A 24,411-nucleotide genomic window follows, 5' to 3' on the forward strand; every position below is an offset into this window, starting at 1 on the left:
GTATGTAACGTCACAGTTGGTTTGGCAGCCAAGATTTTTAATGTATGTACATTTCTTAATACATATACAATGAGTTAATGTTTTTGGCTATTTTAGCTTCATTTTTCAAATGTACGTATGGACAAGAAGACAATAAAATAAATATTCCAGTTTATGTATGTAATTTGCGCATGTATGCACTCGCTGACATGACAAATTACTACAGAAAGGTTTCATATTTCGGTTGGGTTTCATACTCCTCAGTAGTAAATATGTAGTTTGGTGTGTGTGGCGTATCTACATATCTGTAATACATATCCAGCGGAAATACTCCTACCCTGTAAAATTGTCACTCACAAATTTGGTCTACATAGATATTCGTATGTAATATTCTCTGAATTCGGGTTGGCCAAACGAAATATTTGCGATAACGAGGCCTGTATTGCCTCGTGTGTGTCGTGTCTCGTTACACAATTGCAATTTATTAGTATTTATATTGCATGCGTTTTTTGCACGGATTTTTAGCAGCAAAGATTTTTTTGCTGTAAACCAACCTGCCTCATATGAAGAATGGAACATGCGGGTGACCTTCATTAAAGCTGAATTGATTATTACTTCTATGCATTTTAAGCATACAAACTAGTTTTTGCATTGCAAATTGAGAATTATGGATGTATATTCGTAGAAATTTGGGCTCTCTCAGATATTTATTTCGTGCTGCTGAGTGCTGAGTATATATGTATGCACTTTCAACTCTTGTCCTGGATTGGACATAGTTTTAGAAGAGCTGTCGAGTTCGGCACTTCGGAAAATGCAATTGTCAACTAAATTTATGACGAGTTAGCGTGCAATGTTTTTGTGAGGGAGCTTTATCGCTCGTTTACATATTTTTTGTTATTGGTGTTACATAGTTAGAGATAAAGGTTACATATCTGAAAAGATAGTGAGTGCACTTATCAGTCGAGTGTTATCGGATTATTAGTGTATTCTCCTCATCGTGCATCACAGACAGTTCTCTATTTTCGATTTTTTGTCCTATATACGCCTTCGTGACTCAATAACACCAAGTCTGAAAAATGGATAAAGGTCACGGCGACCAGGGTGGTTCGAACCCATCGGCTCCACCACCCCCACATGCCCCTCCACCCTACGAGGATTTTGGTCAGGGCCAATTTGGTGCAGAAATGAAGCCTCCAAATCATGAAGTATTTGATCCAGTTCCGCCCACAATGGGTAAAATTTACTAAATTTAACAAAATTACGATTCATTCCAATAATCTGCATACATATTTCTCAGGTTTCGTCGACCCTCCACCCGCAGGGGCCATGCCGATGCCACCAGAACCAGAAGCCACCCCCATCGTCATACTTGACCCACCACCACCACCCTATTCCGAATGCGTCCTCAACGTCGACTGTCCCACTTCCGAAGAAGAAGTAAAAGCAGCCATGCTAAATTTTTATAAGGGCGATTGTTGCTTCGACCCTAAAACCGTGGATGGATTCTTCATCCACGAAATCACACAAATGCACGCCTTCCGCTACGTCCTGGACACATTTATTGAAACCCGAACCCTTGAAGAGATGACCGAACCGTATAGAAATCAACAGATTGATGGTCCCCAAAATGGTCCAAGTCCCGACAAGTGGGCAGTTTTTGTCAATCCTCCGCAAGAATTTGTCACCAAAGCGAAATCTGTAATGGATTTGCCCAGGTCGGCGAATGTGATTCCGTGCAACAAGTGCCATTCTACGGGGTTTACGGCCTGCAATTCGTGTAATGGGATGGGATTTAGCAGGTTGGGTGATATTTTTTCCTCTGGAAATTTATTAACTAATTGCCCTCTTAATTGTGCAGATGTACTTGGTGCAGTGGGTCTGGTCGACGAGACAAAACTGGAGCACCTGGCGAGTACGAAAACTGTTCCAGCTGCAACGGAATGGGACGAAATAACTGCACGTGGTGTCAACTGGGTCGAATTCAGTGCAGAACGTGTAGTGGTCACCGATTCTTAAAAGTTTGGCAATCCCTCACCATCCGATGGAAGACGGAAGGCAAAGTCCACGAGACGCAGAGAGGTGAACTCAAACCAAAACACTTAAAGAAAGCGAAATGTGGAGAGATGTTATCATCGACAAAGTCCACCCCCCAAAACCCGCAGCCATTGAATTGCAGTTTAGACAGAAATATTCTGACCGCGTCGACACAACTGATTGGGGAACAGTTGCAGAAACAAAACATGAATTCGAGAGTGCTCCAGTTTAGACAGAGCATTGGAGTCATTCCGGTCGTTAAAGTTATTTATCAGTAAGTTGGGCATCTAAAATTCCTCGAAATACACATTTTGAAATTATTTTTACGCAAAATTTCAGGTTCAAAAATAAAGAAGGGCACTTCTACGTGTTTGGGAATACCAGATTGGTCTATTTTCCTGGAGGTTATCCTGGCGGGTGTGCATGCTGTTGTTGTTCCATTATGTGATTTATAGAAAATTTCAGAATTTTGAAATTTTCTTAACTTGTAAATATTGATATTAATAAGTAACCAGTCTTTTTATCATTCTTTGAAATAAATCAGATTACTTATCAACTGCAACAAAACGGTATGACGCAACGCTACACGCATCCCATCCCATTCAAAACTGCATCATTTGTCACCTCCTCGTTAGCCGTTCGTTATTTATTTTCGTGACAAAATAAATGACTCACTTATTCAACCTTTGAATTCACTCACATCATTTCATTCAATTCAACATTGAACGTGATAAATGAATTAAATTATAGTCGCGTACGAAAAAAAGATGCACTTGTCGTCACACTCTTTTGGTCACCAAAAGTTTTGTTCATCGCACTAATTCATTTTACTCTGACAATGAGTAAAGATGCACATTCAACATATTTTTAAGACAGTTTAAGGTGACATTTATTTTCTACACTTGAGCAGCTAAACAAAACCTGTGTTCATACCCATCCATCCATTTTCATGTGAAAATAATGCAATCATTACACGAAACTGAAGGAAATCGAATCTTTTCATACGCAAAAAAGTTTGGAATTTTAATTCGACGCAATCTTCACATGTAAATTGGCAATAATGTGCATACAGGTAGACCTAAAAACCTTGCCTTGGCTTGAATTTATGTATTTACACCAACAATGATCATCTCTCATGCTGTGTCCAATGTCAACTGATTTCATTTCTTCATTATTTGGTCTATTTGGCCAAGTACAAGTACACACACATGGAAAATTGTTGACAAGTCTGTCAAACAAGTAATCAATTATGCAAATCGAGGTGACTTTAGGAAATTAATGGGGCAAGAATTTCAAACCTTCGTCTCCTCTTTTCCGTTAATAATAGTGGTTTAAAGAGTGAATACGTTAATAATACTGAAAATTCTTCAATGGAAACGTAAATATTTACCACCACGACCAACTCATTATTACTCAACAACAATATTGTCGTAAAGATAAGGTCGAATATCATTCAACTTTTTCATACTGTTTCCTTCCCAATTCGCACCACAGACAGGACATTCTTTCACGAGGGATTGAAACCTAAGTCAGAAATAAATTGGTGGTTACTGCTTCCTTAATTTTAATTTAAACTTTAATTTTAAATTTAATTGCAGCTTTACTAACTTTTTCATTTCGCTAAATCGAAAAGGAAAATTGCACCCGAGACAGGTACCGATATCACTTTTTATAATGTGCTGACCCTGAATTCACAGAAAAAATGGCATATGAAATTATGAAATTTTTGCTCTTTGGTTCACCTATAACTAGTGTAAGTTAATTATTTAACTCACCGTAACAATGCACATCGGTATGAAACATTTGCAAAATTTGCAATTTAGTGAGAAATCCTCCACCCCTTGATTACAATATGGACACGGCGAAACGGTATCTGGCTCATCCACGAAATCCACTTTTGCCGTTTTTCTAACCAATTGTTCAATTGCTGGGCGGAATTTATCGTCAAGTTGCGTTTTGTAATCCTTTATCAGAGTGAAAGCCATTTGTCTCGCGGACTGTTTTAAATTCGCTTGTTGACAAGCGTTCACTCCGGCGAGGAGGAGTCCGGGACAGGCTAAATTAAATAATTCGTAAATTTGTAACCAATTTTGAAATTTTATTTATTTCCGTACCCTTCTTAAATCTCGAAATATTGTCAAAAATCCTCGTAATAATTCTGGCCGGAATATTTTTCTCTTTCTGATTAAGTAGCACCCTCAAGATCATGTAACTCTGGGTCTGATTAAACTGATCGATCGTGTCCTTGCTGTACTTTCCACTCGAATTTTTAAGCCAGCACATCGAGTCAAAGACAGAATTTCTCGCTTCAAGGAAACTCCCACTATCTTGATAAGATCGAGACACGATAAGCGCAGTTTTCGAAGCTTCTGAAAATTTTTCCGCCATCACGTAATAATAATGGAGGTAAAATGGATCCTTCGGAGCACCGTCGGTCTCCCCGAGGAGAAATTCGACCAGTTGGCGGGACATGTCGTCATCGTCGGCGTAAACGACGGTGTGGATTAGGGCGACCATGACTTCTTCTTCGTTAGCTTGGACGCGATTATGAGCCGCTCTTTGGAGACAGTTGAAGGACTAACAGAAAAAAATATTGTGCAAATTTCTGTCAAATTATGCATCAATTCGTTACATACCTTGCCATACTGCTTCAAATACTGGTAACACTTTCCAGCCCGGAAGTGGTCCTTTTTGCTCTCAAAATCCGCCGCAACTTGGGCCAACCCGGGAGAAAAGCCTTCAGGATATTCACCCTTAAAATGGTTAAACACGAAGTCCACATAGTACTCAGTTTTCCCATATTTGAACGCATTTGCCAAAGCGTCGTGGTAACACTCGGATCGAACGAGGTACATCAGGGCTTCGTCGAGGTCTCCCTTTTCTAAATAGTAAAGCGCCACTTTGACCGCGTCTTGCGGATCGTCACTCATTCTTGCCAGCGTTGCGGCTTCCTCCGGAATTCCGAGGGTAAGGTAGAGTCGGATTCCGTTTTCAAAATCGTAAGCGAAACTGTTTTTAAAAAACGAGTATATACATAATTTTTTAATGATTTGCATAATTTTATAGTGATTTGCATAATATCAAGAGTGTTAATCTAAATATTTATGTACCTGTACGCCCTGGCAGCCTCGATAATATTCCCTTCCGCCTCTTTAGCTTTCGCCATTTGTCGCCAAATTTCTGGAGCAGGTTTCCTCTTCAGAATTTCCTCCGCTTTGGGAAACTGCTTCAGTTTTATGTAACAAGTCGCGGCTCTGGTTTCCTCGGAGGACTCGAGATACAGCTTGGCAGCTTTTTCATACTTTTTCTCCGCTTCAAAAATTCTGGCGCATTCTTTCACAAAGGAGACGTCTTTTTTGGAGGAGATGCTTGTGATCAGTTCGACGGCGTCGGAGTCCATCCCATTTCGAATGTACCTGAACGAACGAGTGGTGAGTGGTTACACAATATTTGCGTAATCATGGTTAAAATGCTGTAATAAATTCACATTCTTGCCAATCCTTTGTCAATATCGAGTAGGATTTTGGTATCTCGCTCAGTCTGATTGTTGCCTGTTGATGGGATGGGTGACCTCTTCGCATCGCCACTGCCCCCTCTTGGCTCCTCGTTATCTTGTCCCGCAATAGGGGCCATGCTATTCGTGACGACTTGATTCATGGCTTGTTTCATGTTCATAATCCTGCCCCCCACAAATCTAAAAAAACAAATCTTGTGTTAAAAAGCTCAAAACGAATTGTCGTATTTCTATCCATGCTAACTTTTGCTTTGCCTTCTGATACAACGCCAGGGCAGACGAGTAGTCCTGATTATACTCGAAAACGGCCGCATATTCTCTCGCAATTTCCGAAATTAGTGGGGAATTAAACTTTTCCGCCATTTCCATCGCTTTGTCCCATTCTTGAAGATCTCTCCGCAACTCGAGGGCCTTGTCACGGAGTCCCGCTTCCAAATATTTTGCCTCGGCCAGGTCAAAATCTCCCTTCATCATGGCCACTTCGCCTTGAAGGGCGTTGAGGTCTTCCGCCTCGTCCATCATTCTCCGAATTGAAATTACCATCCCGATATTTCCCAACTGCGAATTAAATTTGTCACTTATATATGCAAATTAACTAATTATTTACATATTACCTTCAATTGCGCCTTTGAAGCAACCTCCAACTGTCCAAATTCCAACGCCGCTTCAGCCAAATATTCCCAATTCGTAGAACTGTCCGACCTCTCCGAATTAACGCAGCAGAGTTCGTACGCCTCGGTAAACAGTCTCAAGTTGACGAGACCCTTGATAATATTCAATTTCTGCGCTTGATCCGAACTTGACCCCACCATCGAGGACGAGGACGCTATCGTTGCCAAACTGATCGTCTCGTCCAACTGAAATTGCTGTTGATACAAAGATTTCGACCTTTCGATCCTCCCCGTGCCCGTCAAAGCGCAGACGACTCCTCGCTTAAAACAGATCGGGCGATACTCCGGATTGTGCTTGAAGGGTTCAAAGTACCCCACGAATTCGATATCGTTCCCTTTACCGGCATCCTTCCATCCTGAATAGAGCTGAAATTTGGTCACGTTGTTGGAAAAAACGAGGAAAATATGTCTACAGTTGACATCCATGTCGAAATGGACGCCATCCACGCGAGGTGGGAAGTTGGGCAGGGTTTTGCAGAGTGAAGAGTCGTTATCGTTGGGGCGGAGGATGTCAAAGTAGAAACCGGAATTGTGCTTGTCCACGAGGACCGTTTGACCTCCGGAGGCGTCTGTGTAAATTCCTTTGAGTGGGGCTTGCGTGGCGATTTCGATCATCATGATTTCCGTGAATTGGTCCAAGTGGAACATTTTTACTTGGCCGGTTTCCCCACCGTAAAGAAACACCTCTTTCGCCATGGCCATTGCGGTTATCTTGAAACCTACGCATATGCAAATTTTTGTATCTAATACACAGTAATCTGACACATATTTTCAGATGTTGACCTCTCGCATTCGGTTCAGGAAAAGTTTTCACGTCTGTTTTCTCCGTCCCGTTCCCCTCAATGCGATGAAGATGTGCGACTGAACCACACCTCGCAGCACAGTACGTTTGATTTATCACGAATTCTGTAATGTTGGAGTTGAACTCTTTCTTGTGGGATGGCGTGTTGCTGAAGAGGTTGATATCTTTTCGGGTGTTGTATAAATATGCGGAACTAAACAGTAAAAATTGTCACATTTATGCTAATTAATCATTATATAATTATCTGATAACCTATGAATGATCGCTGCGAGATGAATTTGTCCCAAAACGACCAGATTCGGCTGTGCTTCAAACGCAAACTCAAACTCTTTCGCTGGTTGACCCGTCGTACTGATAAAACTGTAGAGCGAACAATCAGTAAGCGAAGACATGGCTGCAAGCTGGCTGAAATTCGCTCCCCCCATCATTGGCACCGACGTGAGATAAATGACCACGTCCCCAACGGCAGAGTTGACGGAGAGCAACTGACCATCATCCGTCCATTGGGATCGCACAATTTGGCGTACTCGACCCTCATCGTCGGACACTTCGGTAATGCCCAGCGTCCTTTTTGGCTCAGCGGCTTCATGAATTTGCAAAGTTGAGGCGCCACAGCAAATTGAAATCTGCAGATAATTTCATGATAAGTAAAGTAAGAGGTCAAGTCAGATAGTGACGATGACCTACCCATCCACGCTGCACGTTTAGTACGGCATGTCGAACAATGTCCTCCTTCATTTCGCAGAGGACAAGCTCCGTCCCGATTTCTTTATAGTGTGAGGAAAGCAGGACGATAAATCCCCCCACAAAAATTACTACGATGTAGCCATCCCCGTGCCAAAAGTGGCTCAATATATTCCCGTATCTCGCCTGAAATCCGAGCTCCATTGGGGACGTTGCCGCAGGGTCGTCATACTTTAACAGGTACAGAGTCCTATCTCCTACAATGCAGCTGATCGCATTGTCCGTGGTGACACTGGAGGTCTGATCTTCCTTAATAAATCCAAACTGAAGGTCGGAAGGGTTCCCACGAAGTTGAAGGTGTCGCAAAGTTTCGCCCGTTTTTGTGTTGAGACTGATTTGTTCTTCAATTGTACCAAAGGCCAGGACAGCGTCTCGAGACCATTTGGCACACACGATCTTTTTACTGTGAGTTCCCAACACGGGGATTTTTCTGGAGGAAGAAAGATGACCAAACTTTGTCAGATTTTTGAAAATAATTAGAATTTTTCAGTGTATTTCACTTTACCGCATGGTGCGATGATCATACACCATAATATTTCCCTTCATAGTTCCCAATGCTAACGTTTTCCCGACGCATGACCATGAAATAGCGGTGGAAACTTCGCGCAGGGAAGTGTCCAATTCCAACATTTTGCTGCTGTGAGCCTCCCACAAGACGAGAGTTCCTGGTGTTTCGATCATGATGGCCAACACGTCCCCATCCGCGTCCCACTCGAGGGCAGTACAGTTACTGGAAAAAAATTATACCAAAATTCTAATTTTGATCATAGCGAATTATTTGGTGTGCTTACGTGGCGATCGGAATTTTCTTGAAGAGTTTGCCTTGTCTGTCGTAAATGAAAATGACGTGGACACCTTCAAACCGAAGGGCGAGATAGTTTCCGGAGCACTTCTGCCAAGCACACATTGCGGGGGCGCTGTGACCTTTGTCATTCTTTATGGTGACCACTTTCTACAAATTAAACTGGTATTCAGAATGCGATTCTAGTGAATATTAAGATATTTAATTCATGTATTTAATTACCTTCAGTTGAGCGTTTGAGGTCATCTTATCAATATCAACTTCTTATTTAGCAACTAAACTTTAAAATTGAACAATCAAAGTTTTATAGCACTTTTACATATTCGGGTTGTACAATTTTCGGTGTGAAATCCGATTTTCCCGATTATTTCCCACTTTCACCCGTACTGAAAGTCGGTTGCATGGAAACAGAAACATCACCACAAGAAAAGTGTTGTCTTTGGTTGCATGCAAGCCATTCATCAGTAAATGCATGCATACGATGCATGCATGTATTGATTACATTTAAATATATAAGTACGATGAATAAGATGATGATATGCATTTCAACCCATTTAATTTAACCTGTGTAAGATTTAAATATGACAAATACAAGTAGATATTTAAGCATGGTAGCATAGCATACTGAATATATACATATGGTCATAAACTGTAAATCTTACAGGGTGTATTTACAAATACTTCAAAACGATTTCATTTTGAATTTGTTTGATTCCTGTAAAACATTAATTAAACTTTCTGACGCCGAGTCCATACAACTAATTAATTAATTAAACAGTTTTCTTCACAAATATTTAAAATGGTAGCATAGCATATATACTAAATATGTACATATGGTCATAAAACTTGGAAAACAATAAGGTGTATTTACAAATATTAAAACAACTTGAATTTGTTTAATTCCTTCAACAAAAAACTTTCGTAAGCATTCAAACATTAAACTTAAATTAAACTTTCTGACACCTTTAATTTAATCTTTAATTTGTTTAATTCCTGTAAAGCATTAATTATAAACTTTCTGACGCCAAATCCACACAATTAATTTTATTTCATAGCTTTCTTCATAAATACTTAAAATGTCGCAACTCCTCCCAATTCCTCGCGCCCCCAAAAATCCGACGCGACCTTGGACCTACGACACAAACTCCGGCGGTCCACTCGATTTTGATAAAACAATTTACAAAACTCTCATGAGCACTTCCAGATCCTTGCACAAACTCGTCAACAAATTCGAAATTCCGATCCGCACTGGACAAGCATGGGAAGTCAAGCAAGGTCAAATATGTCGAATTCTTACCGTTGGTGGACCTCAAGTGGGTGACCTAAACCTTTGGAATTTACACGATCCTCGGGAACGAATGTGGGCAGCAAAAACGAGACAATTGCAACGCTCCCATATTTCTACGTTTGATCGAATTTGGTCAACTTTACCGTTTCTGAGACCAATCGTTACAATTCTTGGGGACACTTTGGCCGATTATGGGATTGATGAGGATAGCGGAAGGTGTCATGACCTGCTCGGTGATAATTTTATTTTTAAAGGATTTTTTTTATTTTGATAATTTTATTTTTAGGTACCCGCTGTGACCCTTACGTAAATCGACTCTTGACCGGACAGGATTTCGACTTTTCCTGCCACTCCAATTTAGTTCGTGCCGTGATGCCGTATAAACTCACGGAATTCGATGTCCACGATGTGCTCAATGTCTTTCAAATTACGGGGCTTAACTCGGACGATCGCTACTTTATGAAAAGTTGTCCAGCCAGGGAGGGAGATTATTTCGAATTTTTTGCCGAAATTGATTTACTTTGTGCCCTGTCGACATGTCCAGGGGGAGATTTGTCACAGCCACTGTGGGGACCAGGATCTGAGGACGCGGATAAAAACCCGCTCGATGTCTGCAATCCACTCGGAGTTGAAGTTTATGACGTCGACAAGAAATATTTAGAGGGCTGGAAACCTCCAATCTCGCCAAAATATGGAGGAAATCACGGAATTACTTTGAAAAAGTGGAATAATTGATGATAAAATAAATTAACCGATTTTTAAAAGAACATCGAGCCTTTATTTTAATATTTGCCAACTTGAGTGTGGTAACAAACATTCACAAACTGTCACTTACTTTTCTTACACCGCAATAATTAAGTAATTAGTTAAGTAATTAATTAATTGAAGCTATGTGCCTAATATCAACAAGTTTTATCTGATTTTTATAGCCTACGTTAAACAAATGATTAGCATTCCTGGCCTGTTTTACGTTGCTCTTTTCATGTCACGATTAAGTGAACATCTTTGTAAACATTTAAGTAACTAATCCACTTTTAGAAGTTAATAAGATAATAATTTTAAATACCGTCACTGGCCACATAAGTCCAAAGGTTTGTATTAAAAACCTGTCCACATCTAAATTCTAATATTTTTGTAGTACGTATTTATGCAAATTCTTCTACATTTTAAAGCAGTTGTTTCTTCAGAATCATAAATATCACTAAAAAATGATGTAATATCAAGCGCTTTCCTACTCCTTTCTAAATCCTTGTACATAAAATGCAATAAATAATCCCTGCCTTTCTCCTGACCAGAATTTACTTGACTTTTTACTACTAATCAACCACGAAAAATTGGCCTAATCTCAATGTCACGACAATGATATAAAAATTAATACCATTTAGTTACACTTATCTTAAGATTCGTAATAATAATTTAAATACAATTAGTTAATTACAATTAGCACTCATACACTCTGGTTTCTTTAAAGGATTTGATGAAATTGTCAAGAAATTTCATTTTTCATCCTTTACTAAACTACTTTTTGGTTTTCAGCTTAGGTTCAATGAGTACTGACCCTGTTTGCACAAAGTGTTCGTCAACAGTATAATTTAATGTTAGGTTACATTCAAGTATTAATTAATACATACATAAATAGCAATGATAAGCAAGCCAACTAAACTAATTAACTATTTTTTTTAACTATCCATAATAATTAAAAACATATATCAAGAAGTAGATACTTTGTTACGTTTAAATGAACACTCATTGTGTGACGTGTTTACCTTTTTTGGAATTTATTTTAACCTGGAAAAAAACTGATTCTTTTCTGTTTGTACTGTTTTAATAAAAGTAAAAACTAAGTAAGTTAAATAAAATTCTAATAAAAATCTGGGGATGGAACGGTTCTTTTTAAAATCTATTACTGTTAAAAAAGTGAAAGTTTATAGGTTTTTTTTCATTTACTTTGGAATGCAGTCTTGCTTATAGATATTTGATTGACGAGATTCTTTCTTTTTATAAAATTTTGAAAATTTCCAATATTTTTGTCCTGATTGTTATTAATAAAGATTAGTTGGTTGGTTTTGTAATAACTGAATGAAATGAAAGACTCTTTGCATAAACTTAATTAGCTTAATTAATTATCATCTTAATTAAGTAAATCGTGCTTATTATCAACAAAGCAGTGACATAGATCGAACAACAATAAACGACTCTTTTTTAATATCTTCATCCTCCTCAAGCGTGTGTCCAAAATTCTAAATTAGCCTGCTATTTAGCTTAACTTTTAAATACATTGAATAAATCAAGATTTAAATTATATTTATAATTATGTACGTATGTAACCTGCTTATTGTACATTGAGTGGTTTTTGGTGAGAGACTCTTAGTAATTTAAAGCTTTCTTGGAATTTGTGATGATTAAACTTGACATTTTACATGCTTCATTAGCAACTTTTGCTTGCACCTTAATATCGTCAAATAAAAAGTCTTGTTTCCTATTTAATAGATAAAATTCTATAATTCCCAGTGGGACTTTCTCCAACTATTACGCGACGATGGTGAAGCTTACATAATAATAAAAAACACGTAGATTATTTTTTAAGACAAAAACAGCAAAGGTTGAACAAATATTTACACAATTTTAAGCAATTTTACATCTGTCAATAACAACATATTTACATACATATTAGGAGAACAACAACAACTTACACAGGTTTTCTACTTTTTGAGAGAGAATGAAATTTGTTAGGAAATTTCATCTTCTGCAAAACTCACAACCAGCTTGGTAAGTCAAAAAGTTAATGTGTGATCAACTTTTTTGTAAAGTTAGCGAAAAACTATTTATAATACATAACTTTATCTAAGTCAATTTAACTCACAAACAGCGAAAAGGGAGTGGAAATTGGGAGTGGGTGGCGGATAGAAAGTTGGATTAGTTTACATACTTTTTATTAAGAACTATTAATTAATTTGTGATTAGCAAATAATCTACATACTCGTATCGTATTTAGTACAATCTTAGGTCCATTAAGTTTGTTTAAAGCTTGGGTTGATGTATGTAAAAGGTAGGTAAAGAGCTATGTAGAATTTAGTTAGGTAAGTTTTTTTGGCAAGTTTAGTAGCTCAATATATTGCATTGGCTTCACTTCTCACGGAATTTTAAACACGTAAAAGGAGGTTGTACAAGGTTTTGGCTAAAATGACGGAAAGTTGAAATAGAAATTAAGCTAATTTTACAATCTTTTCGAATTATGGGTCTCTCTCCTAGAAAGAACAGTAGGATACAGAACTAGTAATTACATACGTCCGTATGAAACTGGTGCCCAACTTTTTATGTCAACAATTCGTTGTTTGCTTGGCCAAGGGGGGAAAGCACGAGGAGAAGAAAGTAACTAACTTATTATGTAGAAAGGAAGTAAGTAATTGGTGTAGAATGATAGGAAATTATCCGATGATTAAAACTCGAAAACTTCACCAGGCTCGGATTGCTAAACTTCTTCTCCAATGTTTCGAATGAGACAGATGGAGAACACGATTCCAATTATCTGAAATTTTATACAAATTATTACAAAAATATCGTCCACTTTCTTTTCACAATGGAAATAATTTACCTGTAGGAAAGCCAACCCTGCCAGCGTGGGAGTTAAACAGAGCTGTTGTCTGTAATACCATGTCATAATTTGCTCCCAGCAGCCCTGTAATTTAGACAAATGTAAAAATTATACAAATGTATGTTACATGCAAAATTTTACATAAAATTTCATAAAATTTCGAAAATTATCATCTTACCCTATGGTACGAATATCCTTTATAATCAATTGATTCCGGTCCTTGACAATGTTCCTCGTTCTTAATCTTTGGTGTATTCCAGGGTTCCTCAGATTCTTGCCACTGTAAAATTTCATACAAAAAATTACCACAATTTACTCTAAAGTGGTGATAAAATCTCTCCATACCTGCAATTTATCCGCAGTACAGCAAGTTTTTGGTACGGTGAGCTTCTTGTTTGAATTATAGGTCTGTTGTCCATACTGCGAAGGGGAGCCCAAACTTTGGAGAGCGTTGCTCTTCCATTTGCTGTGATCCCAGTCCGACTTTTACACGATAAAGTGGATTCGTTAGATAATTGCAAAGATGTGACAAAAAAGGCGAGAAAATGCGATAACAATTTTGCATACCTTGTTCTCAATTCCACAGCATTCAAACTAAAAGGGGACAGGAAAGAGGACATAATTTAGTAATGTGTGACATTATTTGACTAAAGTGTTTTTCCTTAAATGATTGATTTATTATAAATTGGTTTTGTCAGCAGGTGGGCAGCAGATATTGGATTAGATTACGATGTACATATGCACTTACTTCATACTGCACGTAGTTAAGTGCGTTGGTAAAGTGTTCATTTGCAGGGTCCGTGACTCCATAATTGTGCAGTTGCTTTTGCTGGACTTCTCGTCGAATGGAGGTTGGGAAATAGAACCAGCCGTAAAGACCAAGACCCGCTGCTGCTGCTTCCAATAGGAACACCAAGATCAAGAAGAACACGTACTGTGGGACAGAGAGGTATGCGTGCATTTTATGCAAATTAATTAATTGCATAATAAAATTTGTTTGCATAACAGAAAATTACTAATTACCGTTCCCAACATGCATTTGCTATCCTGCAGGGCTCCACAGCAGCCAAAGAATCCCACGAAAAGAATAATCCCCCCGAGTCCGATGCATCCGAATGCAATGTACTGAAGAATTTGGGGAGGCAGCTGGTCTGCTGTTAACATGGTGAAAAGGTAGCTGTACATTTGGTCGTACAAGAGAATTACGCCCAACGCTACGAGAGCACATCCTGAAAACTGCAATAATTTAATGGGTCAATTTTATTAATAAATTTATATATGGATGAATTTACTATGAATTTACAAATTATAAATTTATTACTAAAATCGTGGATAGTTCCGATCTAGTTTAAAACCTCGTAATAAATCTCATTCTATGAAAATATTATTTGCAACGTGGAAACTTATCATTTTTAGAATTCGCTTTTATGCAACTATTTCTAACACGAATTTTCGAAATATGCACTTATTCCATTTTGCATTTTAATATCTCATGTTACACACATATAAAAGTTTGTGCTATTCGTTTCACCTCTATAAAACCCAATTTATTCCTCATCCCTCTCCTGCATTATCATGATCCATTTATACATTTCTTTTACATCTCCTACATATCTCCCGTAGGAAATTAACGTAATTGAACATTTTTCACGATTCTACATACATAATTGTAACTCTCTTTTTCTCTCTCCTACATAAGAACTAATATGCAAATAAACAGACCTGAACACACCTTTTAACCAACCAAACCACAACATTAACATTCACATTCGTGAGCTTTCACCATGCACAGTTCAAGTTCACCTAAAAATAGTCTCGCTCGACACGCCATCAACTCGTACACATAAAAAAGAATAATGAGATCAATACTTGATTGCAGGATTGTGTCGGATTTTTTCCCCGTGTGAAAAGAATGAATGCGGAATTCAATGTAGAGACAAAGAGAATCAAGAATGGGCAATAAATTAGTGTTTTTTACTTCTCTCCCCTGGAACTTTGCCACATTATTTGGAACAAGTTGCGGGTGGTTGGTTTATTTCCGAAGAAAAAAAGGAATCTCATAACGAACACGATCAAAATTATTTAGAAGAAAAAAAAGTATATACGCTTACCCAAAACAAAAGGTTGAAGAAGACGACGAAAGCTTTTGAGCATTTGGGACCACAACAGCCAGCCATCTCGAGTTCCTTCCTTTTCTTCTTCTTAAACCGAGAACTTTGTCCAATATTTGTGTTCCTGGTTGGTTCAATTCGCAATCCACATTTCCTCCGGGCGAGAGTAACGAGATGAAGAATCACTTAAGCACTTTCTCCCTAAAACTTTCACCAGAGTTGAGCCTCCCTTACTGCAAATAATTTTGGGGTAAATAATTGTTGTTTCATTTATTTGGACACTTTTTTTGAAAGAAAAAAAAAATTTTGAAACTATATTTTACACAATATCCCAATTAAATAATTCCCAATTGCGATGCGACGCTGAACGTGTTGCTCGCAACGTGAGTGCCATGAAACGACTGAAGTGAGTGGAGTGGAATGATTTAGAGTGACTGAATATAAGACCCGATCCCAGCACCGAATTTTCGGGGAGCTCGCACTACTCACACAGCTCCCGAAAGGTAGTAGGTCGTCTTTAACATGGGAGCATAGGTTGGGTGAAAGGTGGGCATTCTCAAGAAGATGATTGTTACTCGGGTGGAAGAAGTGTCGTTCTTATTACAGTTCGGGTCTAATGAGAAACTTGTAACCAGAATTGGCGACACCACTTTATGCATAATCAGATGGGGATAAATCTCGCAATAAAATTGTACCAACAACCACTGCACTGGAAATTTAAGAAATATGCAAAACCAGTGGAGAATCCTTTAAAAAATCAATCCTACCTGGCTAGCTTTCGCTCAAAAAGTACGTGATTAGTCAGACAGCGAGGAGAGGGAAACAACGGTCCATGGAAATTATATGCATCCAGCCTTTTTTTATGATTTTGGTGGGAAGGATGTTAATAGTTTGGCATAAGGATTGAAATTCGGTTGAACCGGAAGTTCATAAAGTGAATGAGCAAGCAACAAAAACCACTGCTTTTTAGTCAGTCTGTCCATCCGTCAGGTAGTCTGGTGCATTTGCATCCCTCTGGCTGTTGAACCACTTTCAGTTTCAGTCCCCTTAAACCCTTTACATATGTCTGGATATGATAGTTGTTTAGTTGAAAATGGATGTGGAGGGGAAACAATGGCATGGATGATGATAATGATACGGGGACTTTGCATCTCATTTTTATCGTGTCGTGTAGTAGGGTTTGCTATGCATAAGGGAAGCTGCCTTCCAGTGCCCACCCCCTCTCGTTCGTTTCCACAGAAAGGAAGGGCTCAGTCATTCCCTGACATTAATGACCCGAAATTAAGACCCATTTATTATCATGGTTGGTAGATATCATACATAAGCATCCTTCCAGCTTATGACTACAATGGATTAATAAGAAGCAACCACCATGGGAATAAGCTGACGATGAAAGAAAGAAAGGGCAAAGGGCACCGTATACAGTATGATATCACATTATTATTCCTTTATCCCTAGATTTTCCGAAAATCAGGTAACAAAACAAATATGAATACCTTGTCGACAATACACAGATATTATTGAAATTTCAGATGTATACACAGCAAAATCTCCACCAATTGTTTGATATCATCCATTCCCACCACAAAATCCCTCATAGCATCCCGCATTTCATCCAATCAAGTGTGATACAAACAAGAATAGTTCTCACATTTTAAGCCCCACATATCGAAATCGGGCACGCAACACTAGATCCCATCGATAACACACTCCTTTCTTTTCCATCTCGATTCTCTCTGTCCATGTATCGAACTAACCGAAATACAAAAGCTGTGGAGAGGTAACATTTTCAACAAAAGAAGAAAATCCTCACTGTCTGTCCACTAAAACTAATGTCAATATTATTTCTTCTACCTCTTCAATACTTGGTTTGGTCTGGTCTGATTTACCCTTTCTTTCCATCCATCCATCCACCAGCTACGAAGTATGTAGGTTGGATGAACTACTTAAAAATACGCACGGCCTGTTTGGATGGAGATCGAATTACTTATTTCACCGTGAAAGCCCAACTTTTCAGTACGTTTAGACACGAAGAAATAGTATTAAATAATTAACCACGTTTTCTTTCCCTACCTACAAAACAAACCTCACCCTGCTGTATGTACTTTGCTTCGTAGTAGTCCTTCAAATGGGAAGAAAATGCAGAAAACTTGTACAAAATGTGTGTAATGAAAGGAAGTCCATCCGTTTTTTCTCCAGAAAAAAGTTTCTCCTTTAACGTCTCCTTCTTTTTGCTTGGATGGGATGCGGTCATAAAAGTGGAGAAGAAAAAAATACAGTCCTTATCTCACAAATTCTTTCCGTATAGATTTTCTACATACACAAACTAAGTAAACCAGCCACACCTTTCTTTCCTTCTTGCTTTCCCCCTGGTGCAGAAATGTCCCAAAAAAATAATGCACACTTTTTAGAGTACGAAGAAAGGAACCACTTGTTTGCGAGAAGAATTGATCATTCAAGTGGACGACACACACCGGGCGAGATAAGGAAAAGAAGGGATTAGGAAAATGATTGTGCAATCATTCCTTGTCCTTCGAAGAGAGAAGAAGGATTTGCTCATTATTCCGAAAAATATGTAAGGGCAGACACGGGTAAAGTAAATTAAGTATCTTCCATTTCACAGCAGGTGGCTTATTTATTGCGAAATCTCCTTAATCTCCGAGATTCGGGAAAGTTTCTTTCCACCAGCACCGATTTTTATTATGAAGTGACTAAATAATAAGTATATAAAGTGGCACACTAAATTTTTTGTCAAACTTTTACTTTACTTACGATTGAACAATCTTTATTTCCTACTTTTCTTAAGAAATCTGATCTTAACAAGCTAGATACTCGTTTGAGTTGAACACTTTCGTTATAAGTTTGTTGACGTCAACAACTAAATGGTCCACCCTTCCTGGCTAAAAATACGTTTCCCAACAAATCTCTGTGTATGCCATGTAAGGTCAAAAGTCAGAGATGTATGTAGATAAATACATAAAAAGGAGGCTGCATCTTTCTTCCTTTCCTCCTCTGAATATACACATTTCTCTGTATATCAAACCAATAAAATTAAGTAAATGATCTCTCTCTCTGCACATTTTTAAGGGCAGGGGTCAAGGTGGGTACGAGAACGAGCATCCTCCATAAAATTATCATTATCCGACATCATCATCATCGTCACATCGTTTACAAGAGGAGTCGTGTAGTAATGCAATCCTCATAATAATAACAAACGAACGATCCGCACCCAGTTTACCTTCACCTTTAAACGACGACTGCTTACTACGTCGGGTAGTTCATGTCACACTTTGTAAATGATGATGACACCACCTATCTCTATCTATTTACTACCACAAAAGGCCAAAAATAACCTCATAACTACATCTACTACGACTACTGACTCTGCTAATCTAATCGGTCTACCAATTTGCTATAGGTGAAGATTGATGGGTGTGTCTTGCTTAATATCTATAAAACTGGAAGGAAGAAGAGGAGATCCATTACATGAACTTGTAGTCAGTCCATGTGCAAATATTGACTATATCATCGGTTGCGTGGCGTGGCGGTAGTAAAATCAGGAATAAACTTGACCTCAATCAGTCCAAGCTGATTACATTGTTATTATGACGTCCTCCTGGCCCCGGACCTTTCTCTACATTAGTTAAGGTCTCACGTGAGGAGGATAAAATGAGATAATTTTAGCCCAGAAGGAAGGAAGTATAACCAGATAAAAGGTGAGGGTTAGGTTGGAGATGGAAATAGATTTTGTGCGAATTGGTGTGTACACATACCCCGATTAAGTGACAATTTTATTGCTATATAATCATCCCCAATTAGACAAGGACACGCGACGAGGACGGAAAAGTCCGTGACATTTAATTATGCATATACACAATTTGTTTGTTTAATGTACATAAATATTTACGAATCAATCAATTATTTTTTAATCACATCCAATTACGGAAAATAAATTGTGAAAGTTTTAAAATTAGATTTTCTTTCCCCGGGATGTCCTCGGGAGTTATGCAAATATTTCCAAATTGGGAGCGGAGAGCTTAACCGAGCGACAAATCTATTACGTTCTCTACTCTCGACAGAAATCAAGAGATGAGACTCGTTTGAAGGGGGAGGAGGAGATGGATGGATGGAAATCAGACTTCCGTCAGAGAGTCAGAAACTCTGGTCTCCATCATCAGAAAATCTTTCCTGCTTTCTCCTCACAGCAAAATCTCATCTCATCAGCGGAACTATTATATTTTCAGCGTCAAGTGGTAGCCTGGCGTGGCGTGGGGCTCCCCTTATGTGAATTTCCATCCGCACTCTTCTGTCGGAAAATTTTAGGGACATAATTCAGTTGGGGAGACAACTGTTTGAAACAATTTGTGGTCATTTTAGCTCTCTCGCTTCGCTACTGTCCACTCGGTCGGACCGGTTATGAGTCCTGCCAAGTAAGCAGTTTGGCTCTGGTAAGAAGAAGACGAGAGTGTAAAACACGGCGTATTATTTGATGAAGAGAGGGTGGGAGGGAGTGGTGGTGGTGGTCTGGTGGTGGTCATGGCTACCCGGGCACTCTTTCTCTTACCCGTATCCCGTATCGATCACTTTCTCTTCTCTTCCCCCTCTCTCACGCATCCAACCAACCAACAACCCCGGCTGGCTGGATGGAGATATTTGCTTACATTCTCAACTTATATCTTTTATGTGTGTGTTTCATGATAAGAACTCAACTACGTACGTACGTACCACCTTCTTCTTCTCCTTCCCACCAACACCTTCATCGAAAATGTAAACTTTGGCCGTAGGTTAGTGTGCAATTTTGACACTGTCGTCATCAGTGCAAATATGCATATCCCCCGAGAGAAAAAAACTTTTTTAAAAAATCGATCAGATTTTTAAGGTGGGAGGGGGAAGAGAGAAGAAAAGCTGACTTTTTCTTGTTCTTCTCAAGGAATGCAGTTTCGACATGAAATTCCATTTGCACTCCTTTTGGACTTCTTTTGTCCCGATGTTCCCCTATTTCTTTAACAATAATTTCTTCTTCCCTACCCCTTTTTTCTTGAATGTAATGAGCTAGTTCCCTCGTATTTAGAGAAATGAGCACTATCATCGTCTTCCTTGTTCTCTGTCACTTGTTTCGACGTGGACAAACTGTAAGCCAAGAGAAGATGTACGTACAAATATATGCAGGCCATTAGCATCATGACTCTCATTCAGAATTTTTCCTGCCTGCTCCCCTTCTTCCGTCCCTTCCGTTTATCAGCACATGCAACTAAAACTGGGAAGAACAGACGTAAGTGTTATGGCACAAACAAAGTATGCATGTCTTCTTCTCCTCAGCCTGCCTGGTCTGTTTTCCACTCCTCTGAAACAGATATTAAATGAGACGGATGGTTCCTAAGAAGTTTAAGCCCTGACCATAATTCTTCTTCTACCCGTCTATTCACTTTCTTCATAAAAGAGATGAATCCCACATGGCCAGGAGAACATACATATTTTACTTTTTCAACAAGGAAATATGGCCCAAAATGTTTCCCAAAATCACCCAGTAGTCCAGTTCAGTCAGACCAACTAAATATGTTGGTCAATGTTGACATGACAAGACAAAAGTCAAGGGTGTGTATCAACATGTTGAGAAAATTGACAAATAATTGAACCCACACACATCTGCTGCTCCGTCAGAGAGTCAGATCGCATTGTGTGTATAAAAGTTGTCCATACGACGAGACACGAGATCTGTAAGTGGAGTCAACCCTTTTGGAAATGAGATCTAAATAAAACACTCTTAAATTCCTTTCATCTCTCTCCCACTCGGACCACTTTAAGGGCTTTATTCTTCTCCCATTCATGTCCAATTCCGGAATTCATTCGCTAAAATTTCTTCCTCATGACATGTAAGTTGAAAAGTTGTGCATACGTTATTTAGTAAGTGAAATGCATGTGCATGGATATGTACACACATAAAAAACGGGGATAGACCAATTCATTTTATAATCAAAATAAACACGGAGGCATTTACTACGATCCAGAGACTTCCTTTTTGTAATAACATTCTTCCTGACACTGTGCAGACATTTCGTATTTATGTATAGTATACAGTATACCCAACAAAAGAGTTTAGTGGAGTGAATATTTGATCGAATATTCACTACAATTTCACATCAAAGTATAACGCAACAGGCAATCGATTCGATACTCACCACTCACTTTTTCTTGTATAATAATCATAAAATTGAGATTCATGAAGGGAATGCAATAATGAGCTCTCGGCGAAGGAATCAAAATCAAATCTCGTTCAAGCAATAAAAGAAAAATTCGATAAATCAGACTTCCTCTGCACTCTTTTTCATCATCTCTCTTCCTACTTTGCCGGCTAGTACTACGGAGCTTTGCCTGTAATAAAATCAGTAGCCAAGTTTTTTTTGTAGCAGGGAAAGACTCCGAGATTTCCTCTCTGATCGAAATAAAAATGCATAATAGGCAAAGTAAAGTAGTCAGGATTAAGTAAAAGTATTGGGTTTCCTACCCATTCTTCTAGCCAAGCATTGATCAAGAGTTAGTTAGCCGTGGCGAATAAGACCTTTGTATTATTCTCGTAAGGATTCTCGTAAGAATAGAAGGGAATCCTACTACCCAATCCAATCCACAAATGCCGACAGAACGAGAGAGAGATCCATCCACCAATCGATCCAATTCAAGTTAGCCGTCCGTCGTTATCGACATAATAAATTCCCCCCTTTCTACTTTCTTTCGAGGAATACAAAAAATTGGCTTGTGATGATGTATAATTTCTGACGCAAATCATCTTGACAAAAGGCAGGAAGGAATTGAATTGTTAGAGTCAATTAAATTGAAAAGAGGTGATGTGTGTGTAGCTCGTCTCATATTTCACTCACTTACAAATTCCGGCTTTGTGAAGGAATTTCCCCAGAGGATTTTATCCACGTACGTAGAGAATTGTAGTTGAATTGTAAGATTTTTTAAGCAGGTGAAATCATGACGGGGGAGAAGAAGATATGAATTATTTTTATGTATGAATGTATGATTCCTACATATTTTACCCTCATGCATCACCCATTTCTGACTTTCACTATTATTTATCGCCTTGATTTTACTTTATTAATAGAAATATATGTATATCATACCTTTACTTTCTCCTCCTCCTCTTCCTCCTCCGCTGCCCACCAGTTACGCTTGTACGTCGTAAACAAAAATCTGATTACGGATTCGCTCTCTCTCTCTCTCTCCACGTTAAACAACAAAGTCAATTTCTCCCGTCAACAACTCAACTGTCAATTTGTCCAGTACTTACTAAAAAAAGAACGCAGGAATGAATACGTACGTACTCAGGTCAGTCGCACACTCACACTCACACACCACACAAAGAAAGAAAGGTATAGAGTGAAAATAATTTGTTAAGGGGTAGGGTTGGGTTTGTTGAACCTGCGTAAGTCAGTATCCACAGCAAGAGAGAGAGGCAATGACAACGATGGTGGAGAGGTTAAGGGCGATCCCGATTCGGAAATGAGACTGAACTCAGGCAGGCAGCCCAAGCAAGCAGCGAGATGAGGATGGCAGAAGAATATGGTGTGTTGTTATCTATGCCTGGAGTTGGATAGTCAACTCCATAGAGAAAGTAAGCGAGAAAGTGAAAGTGCGAGTTGTTGACGGGGGTCCGTCACTCCGCGCTGTGATTGTAACGTTGTGAAAAATTAGTTAAATCCTAATTTTCATGGGGTATGTATTTCATAAGCTACACATTGATTTAGAAGGATACACGATGTTTCTGCATCTTCCCTCCTCGCATATCAAGACACATTATCCAACAATTCGTACCCCACTAAAAAGAGTGGATCCGAATCCCAAGTGAAAGTCTAGTTCTTGGGTACTTGGTGGATGGATTCGAGTGGGTGGGATGTTGGTCTAGTGGGCAACTCGTCCGGAGGCTCCCTCGGATTCCGGAACACAGAAGAGAGAGAGAGATTTCAAAAAGTAACGCTCCGAGCCCTCAGAACCAGCAGGAGCACAAGAGGAGACAGAAATGACGGCGAAGAAGACGGCGGCGACGACGGAGTTGGTTGGAATTCCTGGTCCAACAAAACCTTTGTGTAAAGTGGGGAAAGATGATGTGAGCCCAAGAAAACAGGGCAGACGAGAAGTGCTGCTGGCTGGCATAAACAGATTGCTTGCTTTCTCTTCCCCCTCTGCCTTGGCGATGCGATGCGATGCACTTTCTCTTTCAGCTCAACAGTTAAAGTCTGGCCTGGATGCCACTGCTACTTCCTGCCGAGTGAAGAATAATATTTACATGTAAATTACATCACGAGGGAGAGCGTAATTTTATAGCTGTTGCCATTTCACAATTTACCAAGAATTGGATGGGTGCCACGCTACCGGAAAACCACCAGCGAAACTGAATTGTCTCATTATTAGCATGGCTTCGTCATACATGTATCAACGTACAGAATGCGTGTATGGACCTCGCTTGGTTGGTTGGTGGTGGGGATGATCAGATCACCTCCTCGAGAATTCATTGAACGTCTCCATCCAATCCGCACGGAATTTTCAGAGTTTCAAGTTTCTCGGCGTCTTCTTCTTCACCAAAATCCGACTCCAATGGTTGCTTACTTACTTTCTACGTGTACAATTCTCCTCAAAACGCATGCGATGATACATACGTGGTAGAAAAATATGTACTTTCTCTTCTTACCCACGACCTCCACCAACCACGACGACTTCTTGTCAGCTTACTTACTCGGCACATGATTACTTACAAGATTTCCGTATTACTTACTTTTGTTTTGGAGACTTTCATGCGATGCATTCTTTATACTGCAATCGAGTTAATGGGATAATGGTGGAGTTGGGTTGGGTAGATTATTTGCATACAAA

At 39.1% G+C, this 24,411-nt stretch overlaps 4 protein-coding genes across 9 annotated transcripts; 2 read left to right on the forward strand and 2 right to left on the reverse strand.

Moving 5' to 3' along the window:
• Window positions 1-694: 694 nt before the first annotated feature.
• Window positions 695-2,575, forward strand: LOC110844383 (protein SSUH2 homolog). The gene is made up of 4 exons (XM_022090571.2): window positions 695-1,212; window positions 1,277-1,778; window positions 1,838-2,287; window positions 2,353-2,575. Exons 1-4 carry the CDS (start codon window positions 1,056-1,058, stop codon window positions 2,459-2,461), a joined length of 1,218 nt encoding a protein of 405 aa, XP_021946263.1. The 5' UTR covers window positions 695-1,055; the 3' UTR covers window positions 2,462-2,575.
• Window positions 2,576-3,009: 434 nt separating this feature from the next.
• On the reverse strand, window positions 3,010-8,910 carry LOC110842735 (WD repeat-containing protein 19). The gene is made up of 15 exons (XM_022088533.2): window positions 8,769-8,910; window positions 8,536-8,696; window positions 8,250-8,474; window positions 7,688-8,174; window positions 7,253-7,626; window positions 6,982-7,193; window positions 6,142-6,917; window positions 5,772-6,085; window positions 5,501-5,707; window positions 5,124-5,429; window positions 4,650-5,022; window positions 4,128-4,590; window positions 3,789-4,069; window positions 3,622-3,698; window positions 3,010-3,537 (listed from the first exon to the last, which is right to left on the reverse strand). The coding sequence occupies exons 1-15, from the start codon at window positions 8,790-8,792 to the stop codon at window positions 3,423-3,425; spliced, it is 4,395 nt and encodes a 1,464-aa protein (XP_021944225.1). The 5' UTR covers window positions 8,793-8,910; the 3' UTR covers window positions 3,010-3,422.
• A 262-nt stretch (window positions 8,911-9,172) lies between these two features.
• LOC110843164 (uncharacterized protein C11D3.03c) lies at window positions 9,173-10,601 on the forward strand. 2 transcript variants are annotated; one of them, XM_022089110.2, is made up of 3 exons: window positions 9,173-9,467; window positions 9,602-10,067; window positions 10,121-10,601. In XM_022089110.2, the coding sequence occupies exons 2-3, from the start codon at window positions 9,623-9,625 to the stop codon at window positions 10,567-10,569; spliced, it is 894 nt and encodes a 297-aa protein (XP_021944802.1). In that variant the 5' UTR covers window positions 9,173-9,467; window positions 9,602-9,622; the 3' UTR covers window positions 10,570-10,601. The 2 variants fall into 2 exon arrangements, with proteins under 2 accessions (XP_021944802.1, XP_035702971.1); XM_035847078.1 differs by having other exon boundaries at window positions 9,173-10,067.
• A 362-nt stretch (window positions 10,602-10,963) lies between these two features.
• LOC110843165 (CD9 antigen) lies at window positions 10,964-23,147 on the reverse strand. Of its 5 annotated transcripts, none has more exons than XM_022089113.2 (9): window positions 22,665-23,147; window positions 15,541-15,773; window positions 14,453-14,665; window positions 14,178-14,363; window positions 13,997-14,023; window positions 13,775-13,912; window positions 13,608-13,709; window positions 13,430-13,513; window positions 10,964-13,363 (listed from the first exon to the last, which is right to left on the reverse strand). In XM_022089113.2, exons 2-9 carry the CDS (start codon window positions 15,604-15,606, stop codon window positions 13,307-13,309), a joined length of 873 nt encoding a protein of 290 aa, XP_021944805.1. In that variant the 5' UTR covers window positions 15,607-15,773; window positions 22,665-23,147; the 3' UTR covers window positions 10,964-13,306. The 5 variants fall into 5 exon arrangements, with proteins under 5 accessions (XP_021944805.1, XP_021944803.1, XP_021944804.1 ...); XM_022089111.2 differs by lacking the exon at window positions 22,665-23,147 and adding an exon at window positions 18,313-18,408; XM_022089112.2 differs by lacking the exon at window positions 22,665-23,147 and adding an exon at window positions 17,632-18,283.
• Between the last annotated feature and the right edge of the window lie 1,264 nt (window positions 23,148-24,411).

Source organism: Folsomia candida, unplaced genomic scaffold, assembly GCF_002217175.1.
Source record: "Folsomia candida strain VU population unplaced genomic scaffold, ASM221717v1 Fcan01_Sc002, whole genome shotgun sequence".
Lineage (NCBI taxonomy): Eukaryota > Metazoa > Arthropoda > Collembola > Entomobryomorpha > Isotomidae > Folsomia > Folsomia candida.